Genomic DNA, 10,132 nt, shown 5'->3' with positions numbered 1-10,132 from the left:
TCCTTTTGCATTAAGACATTGTTGCTTCTTTCAGCAGATCCTTTACCAAGAGCTAGCATTCAAATAGCTGCCCTTCATGATATACCCTAAGTACTTCAGAAAGACAGCAAAGCAAATGCTGTGTAGCCCAGAAGCTTTTCACACTTACATGAGTGGCTAGATGATTAAACTCTACGGGGTTTTTTTGCAGGAGTTTCATGTCCTATGGAACACGGGCTTTCAAGGATAGGCTGCCTGCAAACTTTCATTAATATGACTGTTAGTTGCCAGAAAGAGCCATTGCAGGATGGCTACAAATTATAATCATACACAGACATTCTCAGTGGCAAAGAAGCAACGAACTTGTTTCCTCTTAGTCGTTTTTACATGTATTCTCTTCTGATCTCTTTTCCTTTTGCAACATCTTCAAATCTTATCCAAGTGGCAAAGGTCTTCCCTTTCTAAACCTGTACTGGGAATGCATGTCTATCTTGGGATCAACATCACATGCTCTGTCACAGCTGCCATTGCTATCAATCATTTTTTCTTGCTTAAAATATATGCATTATAATAGCATTTGTGGAAAAGCAGGGAATTTTTGGTTAATGAGAATCAGAAAAATAAAATTGTATGATATTACAGTTTTCAAATGAAATGTTAAATGTTAAATATGTCTTATTTTTCATCACACTTAGCAAAAGATTTCGGTTACTGTTTGCTCCAGCAAGACTTACTGAATTTACACTGTCATTCATTTTATCGGCACTGAATTGTTTAATGCCAAGCACTGGGCTGTTTACTGTTCAACCCTGATGAACACCTCCATCCTTGATCAGCCTGATAAATTAGCAATCACCTTAATTGTACAATCCAACTAACAGAAAAACAGACAAGTGCACTAGATGTAGTCTGTAATGACAGCTCAAAGGTGGGTACACTTTTAAAGAATGTTTGTAATTAGAATTTTAAGGAAAAAGACAAACCCGTAAGTCTGCAACCATATGATGATTTTTCTAACTTTTAGGAATCTCCCTAAATATGATTTAATAACAATTTCTTGCCATGATATTTAAACTCTCAGTTATAAAGCAAAGCTTGAGAGAACAAACAGTAGAAAGAGCTCGGTTGCAAGCTGAGCTCCTGTTTAGCAACACCTTGTTCCTTTTTAAGCAGTGATCTGCACATATGTGCACACTGCACGCTACTAGCAATTGGTTCCAGAGACTTCTGCCTATGTAGGACTTCTGAAGGGTCTTAAACACTTCATTTGAACAGCTTTCTAGATCTGCTGGTGAGAGTAGTCCATTTACTGGGCAGACACATCTAAGCCAGTCCAGCTCTTGTGGAAATCTTCCAGTGCTCCCATGTAAGCAAGGTTCATTTGTCTCCTAATCAGATGATTATAGACCTTATTTGCCTGTAAGGGTCAGCTTCACAACCTGTAATCCCAGAGCAAGGAGAACAGACAGGCAATATCAACCTTTTGGGGTGTGTGTCAGCAACACAATATCTCAGCGTATTCCTGAAAATTTCTGTCAAGACACAGATAAAAGGGCTGAAGAATTTGCTGATATGTGTTCATATCAAATCATTAAAGCAGATATCAGATGCCCTTACATCACTCTATGCCTGGTTAGTTCCTTAGTCTTCTGATGAAGTTACAACCATCTCACTCAATGCATGTTCAACTTCTGATGCTCATCATAAGCTTAAAACACAAATAAAATGGGTTTATTTTTTTGCAGCACCTAGTTGCCAGGCAATTTAGATACACACAGTGTGAAGCCTGATGCGAAACAGCAACTGTGATCCATGAGTCTTCTGGTCACAACCAACCACAGTCCCTGGAAATATGCTCTTATGTACTGATCATTGTTACAACACTGCTCAGGTCCTTCTTGCAGCAGATAAGAAATACTTTCCTTGCTTGTAGATGGACTGAGAAGCATCTTTCTACATGCCTCCTTTCTTCCCCAGTCATACTTCTTAGCTATTTTAGAGCAAGAACTCATGCATTAAAAAACCCCAAACTCCTTTCAATTGAGTTTTCCTTCTCTGGCAATCACGTATCCATTTTCAGTTATACTTCTTTTGTTGGTTATCTCCTATGTAGAAAAAACATGGACAGTGCATAGTGAAGACCTCATAATGATACTTTATAGAGAACAAGACTAAGCTTGCTCATGAAGAAGAAACACCCTTTATTTTCAGGAAACTTAGGAACCAAGTTGTATGTCTGCAGATTCCTACTTGTCTGTTTGGGAGCTCTGACACATTACCCTATTTTAAGGCCAGCGTTTCTGCGCATCTTCTGCAAGCTAAGGCAGGACGTGAAAGTAACTACTTTAATTGGTACAAGTTGTAGTACTGTCAGTAACAGAGCTGATGTCTCCAAGCAGCTACTGAAGGTTTTGGATCTGCTTATGCACAGCTCCAGGAGAGAGAACCATGCAGTCTCAGCACTTCCCATCTGACAGTCTGGATTTTAAAACATCTCTGTTCATTCTCTGTGGGCTGCTCTGCTTAACCAGTTGACCGCATCACTTGCATGGGCCTTTCTTTTAGTCCTGTAGAGATCTTCGTGCGAGCTATCTTATACTGTCTTTGGTACTTTTTAGACCTATTGACTAGCTGATCTAAAAACTCCATTTGCTGACCTACCGTGTTGTTCAGTCAGTGGGAGAGGAGTTATTGAGATGGACAAGTGGGGAACAATGCCTTTTCTTCCATTTTATGGGCTGTCTGTAATAGAAAATGTTAGCATTGTCTGAGTCTAAGAGCTCTTTCAAAAAATGGTTTTGTTTCTAACACTGGCTTGTGTGCTCAGAGCAGAAGCTACACCCAAGCTCTCCATCCTAAAAGCACTGCTGAGTGACCATCAACACACGGAGACACCTCAAGTCACTGGCTGCTTCCCTTTCCAACTAGGCCTTCCATCGACTGCCTGCATGCCCAGAGCTGCCCAGCCATGTGCCTCCTGCCTGTTACACAGCTGGGTCCACATCCTGCACAACACAACAGCAAAAACCCAGAAGAGCTCTACTAACAAGACTGGCTTTGCCAGTGACCACTGGGAAGTCAAAGATTTTGAGTCCCCAGAGTCAGGTCATCTAGCCTAGCACACTCAGCTAGACTCTCTGTATAGCCCTGACACATCCTGCGGGCACTTTGTCCCAGCCTGACAGCACTGCCTAAGACAGGCTTACGTGGTACCACTGGGAGCAGGGTCCCACAGAAATGCAACAGCAGCTATTTCATACGTAACCTGCTGCTGCCAGGGGATGTTGCTTTCAGTCCCCAACCTGAGGGGAGAAAACTACGAGATCTCATGCCCTGGGAGAGGCCCCAGCCATCCCTTGCTCTTCTTGCATGGTCTTCTAAACCCAGCCTGATGCTAGATATTACATCAGACCTTTGCACCATCCATGCATGTCTTATTCACTCAGCTCTTTTAACAACCAAAATGCCAATGACAAGGGGAAGAATGTGTTTAGATCTGACACAATTTAAAGCAGCTCAAGTAAGAGTTGTTATGTATTTCCTCTGGCTGAACTCTGTAAATTAGGAATTTTATTTTTTTGCTCAGCTGAAAAGACTTGCTTTTTTGCAGACATGAGGATGCTGTGATTTTTACCTGATAAAATCAGAAGGCACCTTTTGACCTCCTGTTCACATAAGTTATATAGTAGATGCCACAACAGTTTGCAACTCCTTGTTCATTGTTAGGGACATGCAGAGTATCTTTAGATACCTCATCTTTCTGTGAAATTTAATATCTTTTAAATATAATATAGCTTTATATTTATCTTTATAATATCTTTATATGCATTGGCACCTGTATTTATCTCAAGACCTCGGAAATCACCTGAAGTGCTCTATATATGAGCTGTATTTCAAGAGTTGATATATTGTCTCTGCAGGAATCTCAGCTACAATAGGTTTCTGGTTTTCTATTGTCAAGAAAAACACCTTGGTTTTAGACACAACTAGTTGTACGTTTCGGTATACTGTTATTTTTCAAGTATTTCTTTATAAAACTCACAACATCATGTGAAGGAGATAAATGCTACTACCTGCATTGTATAATTAGAATTGTTGCAGCCCTGTATACTGAACAATCCGTCTTGGGCGGATCAGAAAGTCACCCAGAAATACGTCAACGTAATCCTTAAGTCCTGCATCCAAGTTCTGCAAATGCCTTAACTGATCAAGATTCTCTCCTTAATTCTCTTGTCAAATTATATATAGTAGATATGGCCACATAGCTGGTAAGATACAAAAAATTTCTAATTATATCTAGTCAAATCAAATGACAATTATGTCTTTAGGTAAGTCTGCTAAACAATGCCTTGCCAAAAAAGGTTGGCCAAAAATCCTTTGACCGAAGAAAGGGGAAGAATCCAGAGCATCTGCACACCAGACTCTATAAAATCTCCTTGGGACTATTCTGTCCTGCTCTCACTGAAAGTCTCAAGGTAAGTGTATGGGTTCTGTAGGACTGCAGAGACTGGGCAGTTTCTCTTTATCTTGCATGTCTCACTGCATTTGGATTGCTTCTGATAACCAGAAGGGAGGGCTTGCTTCTGGCAGCTGAAATTTTCAATCTGCTTTCCATGACAGCTTTTTATTTCTAACTTAAAATTTATCTCTGGAATACTATGGAACATAACAAGAAAGTTACCAACTTCCTAAAATACTAGCGACTGACTTACAACCAGAAAGGAAACACCCTAATTTATTAACTGTTAGTCTAATTATCTTGAGGTAATTTTACTATACACATTTGCCATTTTTTGTATTCATACCCACAGCAGAAAAGATTGGACTGAGTGTGATAAGACACACATAGTGTGAAAGTAAGTAAATTGACTTTCCACAGATAATGGGCAATGAAAGGACTTCTTAGAGACATCACTGATAATGAAGAGAGAGATTTGCTTTCGGTTTAATTCTTCAGTATACCAACACTAAAATGGCAAAACACCTACCAGTGTGATAATATTGCAAAATGATAAGCAATATTAAAATTTCTGCTCATAGTTAGAAGACTAAAATTATTTAGAATGTTGTCTCATTCTCAAGAGATTTCATGACCAGCACAGGAAACTATTGTCTAACTCTAACTAATTCTTTCCCCTCAAAGTCTTCTGCTGACGTGTCTTCAGTAAAGTGCAGACATGACTTCTCCAGACTCTGAGATGGCCGCCTTTGGGGAGGTGGCTCCTTACCTCCGAAAGTCAGAAAAGGAGAGCATCGAGGCCCAGAGCAAGCCTTTCGATGCCAAGTCATCGGTCTTTATGGCCCATCCTAAAGAATCCTTTGTGAAAGGGACAATCCAGAGCAGGGAATCAGGGAAGGTCACTGTCAAGACTGAAGCTGGAGAGGTGAGGAAAATATAAGGCTTGAGAACAGAATTTAGTTCCCACTCTGGGCTTTTTGATGACGTATATCATTCTGTCCTTGGCAGACTCTGACCGTGAAGGAAGATCAAGTCTTCCAGATGAACCCTCCTAAGTATGATAAAGTTGAAGACATGGCCATGATGACCCACCTCCACGAACCCGCTGTGCTGTACAACCTCAAAGAGCATTATGCAGCCTGGATGATCTACGTAAGTGCCAGCCGCAGTCTTCCTTTGGGTAGCTAGGAGGAACTGCTCTGCCAGGCGAAGTGGAAGCCAACGTGCTGTCTCCCTTCCTCGCAGACCTACTCGGGTCTCTTCTGTGTCACTGTCAACCCCTACAAGTGGCTGCCGGTGTACAACCCGGAGGTGGTGTTGGCCTACCGAGGCAAGAAGCGCCAGGAGGCCCCTCCACACATCTTCTCCATCTCTGACAATGCTTATCAGTTCATGTTAAATGGTGAGTTGCTTGATATTCCTTCAAATGATATTGTAGTGTGCACTTCAGGAAAAACCTTCCTTTTTCCTGCAGAGAATTTTTGAACATATGAAGTCATGTTTACATCATATATACGTCAACTGAGTAAATTAGAACGCCCATCTTTAAATGAGATAAACAGCACAGTAAGCACACTGGAAATGTTGTAGAGGGAAGTCTAGAAATTAAGTTTTGTAATTTCTGATTAAGAAGTCAGATGGAAAGCAGAATTAGCAATGCTACAGAAGGGTTGGTGCTCTATCTTAACAAAACATATGGAATCAAACACTACTATCATATTATCCATATCAGAAAGAAAAAATCATATAAATTGAAGTTCCAAATCCTAATAAGGTGCACTATCAGAGCATTTTTTACTGCCTTAGAACCCCATATGATAAGGGATTGTCAAATGAAGGAGACAGAACTTAAAAGGTAGGAGATACAATTAAAAATGGAAGATTGGCAGAATGGTTAGCAATGAAACGGCTATTACCTCCGAAGAGTAAGATCTCAGACTTACAATGAATAATGCCACACACGTTTCGGCTCAATGCTCACTAAGATAGAAGAAAATAAAATGAACTTTAGCAATTACTTGGGGGAAAAAAAAAGGAGAACAAAAAGAGCAATAGTTCCATGATATCAAACTCTGCTAAAAAGTGGAACATGGGCATCTTGAATAATGCAGTCAGTTCTAGTTTTCCCACTTTAAAAAAAAAGAGATAGTGGACCTGGAAAAGTTCACCAAGGGACAAAACAGTATTCACAGGAATGAAATAAATTCAGTACGAATAGCAATTAAGTAGGCAAAGAAGATTTGATCATGGAGATGAGAAAACTGAGGGGAAATGTAACACATTTGTGAAATCGAGAGTTGTATAGAAATCAAGGGTTATATGGGAAGCAGAATCATAATTCATTCTTTCCTTCTGTCTAACATTTGAACAGCTAGGAAGCATCAAACCAACCATCAGTTGAAACACTTTAAAAAAAGCAAAGGTTATAAAAACTGCATGCAACATACTTAAATCCTGGATATTCTTTATCAAAAAAAATCATGTCCTAATGGTCTGTTTCAAAGATTAAAGAAAGGAAATGAATTAACGCAAACTCTACCCAAACCATTGCATACAATTATACTATGCCTGGCTCAAAAAATCCTTGAAATCAAGAGGGCCTGTGTTCTGATGTCAGAAGGCTCCTGGGTCCCCAGAAAGTGTCAATTCAGTTTATGTTACATGCTTCAGTCACTTTAATCATATTATTAGAAAAGAATACTTGGTTTTGGTTCTTTCTTACATAAAGAAATACCAATCTTGATTTAAATAAAATTATCTTAAAAAGAAGTTAGTATATTTAATCTTATATCTTTTCCCAGATCGCGAGAACCAGTCGATCCTGATCACGTATGTACTCTCTTTACTTGGGTCCCTGCGGGGCTCCCAGGTGCTGTGGGACCTCCTGCCTGACCACACGCTCTCTGCTTCTCTCTTTGGTTTGACAGCGGAGAATCCGGAGCAGGGAAGACTGTGAACACAAAGCGTGTCATCCAGTACTTTGCAACAATTGCAGCGAGCGGGGAGAAGAAGAAGGAGGAACAATCAGGCAAAATGCAGGTAAATTAATAGATGCTGGCTTTGAATCAATGCTTTCCTTTGTTCCTGACATGATTTTTGCAAAGGATAACCAGCAACAATTATCGTCCTGCAGGGAACGCTTGAGGATCAAATCATCAGCGCCAACCCACTGCTGGAGGCCTTTGGAAACGCCAAGACCGTGAGGAATGATAACTCCTCACGCTTTGTAAGTTGTTGCTTTGGACAAAATCTCTCCTTTTCATTACAAGAGAATTGATGGCCCTAGCAGTATTCCACATAAATTAGATGTCAAAAGAACCCATCCAGGCTGCAGTGTTACTTCTTCTCCTTCACAGGGCAAATTCATCAGAATCCACTTTGGAGCCACAGGCAAACTGGCTTCTGCTGACATTGAAACTTGTAAGAGACTCTCCTGGCCTGATCCCATTCCCTCCCAGATTCCCACCTCCATGTGCCTTCCTGTGCCTGACTATTTCTCCGTTCCTTGGCAGATCTGCTGGAGAAGTCCAGAGTCACTTTCCAGCTCAAGGCGGAAAGAAGCTACCACATATTTTATCAGATCATGTCCAATAAGAAGCCAGAGCTAATTGGTAGGAAGCACCATTATGTCTTTTTGATGATGATTGCTGAGCAACTGTTCCCCCTACTACCCGGATGTCAAAACTAATTGCCAACCGTGCCTTGCCTCTTCCTGCTTTCAGACATGCTCCTCATTACGACCAACCCTTTTGATTTCCACTATGTGAGTCAAGGTGAGGTCACTGTTCCCAGTATTGATGACCAGGAGGAGCTCATGGCTACAGATGTAAGTACTGTAAAGAAAATATTTTTGGTGATACTGCTAAGGTTGTTAGGCAATGTTTTCACTTCATTTCTTTGGACTGCAGAGTGCCATTGACATCCTGGGCTTCACTGCTGATGAGAAGACGGCCATCTACAAGCTGACAGGGGCTGTCATGCACTATGGGAACCTGAAGTTCAAGCAGAAACAGCGAGAGGAGCAGGCAGAGCCGGATGACACAGAAGGTCCTTAGCAACTAACCTTTTAATAAAGAAATCAGATTTGGAAAGATAGTTTTTTTAGACAGGACAAAAGCTATAGCTTAATCAAGTGAAAACTAGACTTTTCTTTTATTGTCCATGAAGCTGTGAAGCTGATTCTCTGATCCCTAGCCTATCTTTCTGAATGGTACTCCTTCAGTTAGCTTTTTGATAGACTAGTTTCACACATTTTTCCATTTAGCATGCAGAGGGTTTTGACAAGCCTTTTTGAAGAGACAGCTTCGCTAGTTTCGTACATAGGCTCTAGAATCAACTCTGGCATGTACAAACTTCTCATATTGGCAGTGCAGACCGTGGCCTTTTAAATTAAAGAGCTTTCTTAAATCTTTACTAAGATGCCACGTTGTAATCTTCATGTATTTTTAAAGTGGAAGCTATTGAAAGCATTGGTTTAGGTTATAAATTTACTTAAAATATTCAAGCAAAGATTTCTTCCTCAGAACTACTTTAAAAATAAAAAAGAATATTAGCTTTCACAGCTTTCCTGTGTTCAGTATGCTTGCTGTGATACTAGATTAAAAGATTTGCAGTCAAGAATTTTAAACATTGGTGTCATTTCTGAGACACACACCCGTGATCAAATTCAAGTCCTTGTCCAATGACCAGTTTTTCCTTTGTCTCTCTTGTCTTTCAGTTGCTGACAAGGCTGCCTACCTTATGGGCCTGAACTCAGCTGACCTGCTCAAAGCCCTGTGTTATCCCCGCGTCAAAGTTGGGAATGAATTTGTGACCAAAGGTCAAACTGTGGAGCAGGTAAAATAATTGATTACTAGGAACACATGGTTATACCTCAGAATTTCTCTTCAGACAGTTAAAATTCCTTAAAACTTATCTGTGCAGTAACTTTTGCGCACTTCCCCTTTCCTTTAGGTGCACAATGCTGTAGGTGCTCTAGCAAAGGCTGTCTATGAGAGGATGTTCTTGTGGATGGTTATTCGCATCAACCAACAGCTGGATACCAAGCAACCCAGGCAGTACTTCATTGGTGTCCTGGACATTGCTGGCTTCGAAATCTTTGATGTAAGGAACAGGGATTTCACAACAGCTTCACAGGAGGGACAATAGTTGTTAACAAAAATTCTAAGACTTTCATGAAGAGTCAGGTTTTTTGTAAAATATACAATGATCAAGAGATCTCACTATTAAAACAATTGGTCTTTTAACGGTTAGATCTTAATAGGAAAGAAACTAATACCACAGCATGCAAAATTGTTAAGCTTAAACAAAAGAAAAAAAGGAAGAAATCTGTGACAAAGTTATATGGGTCAAGGGTGTGGAAAATATTGAAAGAGATTAGAAAATGCTCATGCTGTTAGTGAAAGAACCCCAAAAGCTTCCACACCAGTGCATGGAAATATCTAAAGCCACTCTCTTAAGAACAGAAAATATTTTAGTAGAAAATTGAGGCAGTCTTCATGATTGGGGTGCTGGGAAAGGCAGAGTCAAGTAATAACTTTGTTCTAATAAGAGAAAATGTGCTGAAGTTATTTACTAAATTTACTTTAGAATTAAGGGATTCCAAAGGGATACAATACAATTATCATAATTAAAGTATCCATAGTGTACGGAATGATAAGAAATGAAAAATGAAAAAAAAAAAGTTTACATTAC

The 10,132-nt window shown here is 40.0% G+C and overlaps 1 protein-coding gene across 1 annotated transcript; it reads left to right on the top strand.

The window, feature by feature from the left end:
• Window positions 1-5,140: 5,140 nt before the first annotated feature.
• Window positions 5,141-8,493, top strand: LOC142363818 (myosin heavy chain, skeletal muscle, adult-like). The gene is made up of 10 exons (XM_075440715.1): window positions 5,141-5,363; window positions 5,447-5,590; window positions 5,684-5,840; window positions 7,240-7,267; window positions 7,366-7,477; window positions 7,572-7,664; window positions 7,795-7,858; window positions 7,951-8,049; window positions 8,161-8,264; window positions 8,347-8,493. The coding sequence occupies exons 1-10, from the start codon at window positions 5,157-5,159 to the stop codon at window positions 8,491-8,493; spliced, it is 1,155 nt and encodes a 384-aa protein (XP_075296830.1). The 5' UTR covers window positions 5,141-5,156.
• The last annotated feature ends 1,639 nt before the right edge of the window (window positions 8,494-10,132 follow it).

The sequence above is a fragment of the Opisthocomus hoazin genome, chromosome 21 (assembly GCF_030867145.1).
Source record: "Opisthocomus hoazin isolate bOpiHoa1 chromosome 21, bOpiHoa1.hap1, whole genome shotgun sequence".
Classification (NCBI taxonomy): Eukaryota; Metazoa; Chordata; class Aves; order Opisthocomiformes; family Opisthocomidae; genus Opisthocomus; species Opisthocomus hoazin.
Note: the sequence above shows the minus strand (reverse complement) of the source record. Positions and strands in the feature narration are given on the sequence as shown.

Bases quoted from the DNA above. Each gene is read 5' to 3' on its own strand.
- LOC142363818 (XM_075440715.1), top strand. From the start codon at position 5,157: ATGACTTCTCCAGACTCTGAGATGGCCGCCTTTGGGGAGGTGGCTCCT. The intron at 5,591-5,683 runs GTAAGTGCCAGC...CCTTCCTCGCAG, and splicing joins ATGCAGCCTGGATGATCTAC to ACCTACTCGGGTCTCTTCTG. The intron at 7,859-7,950 runs GTAAGAGACTCT...GTTCCTTGGCAG, and splicing joins TTCTGCTGACATTGAAACTT to ATCTGCTGGAGAAGTCCAGA.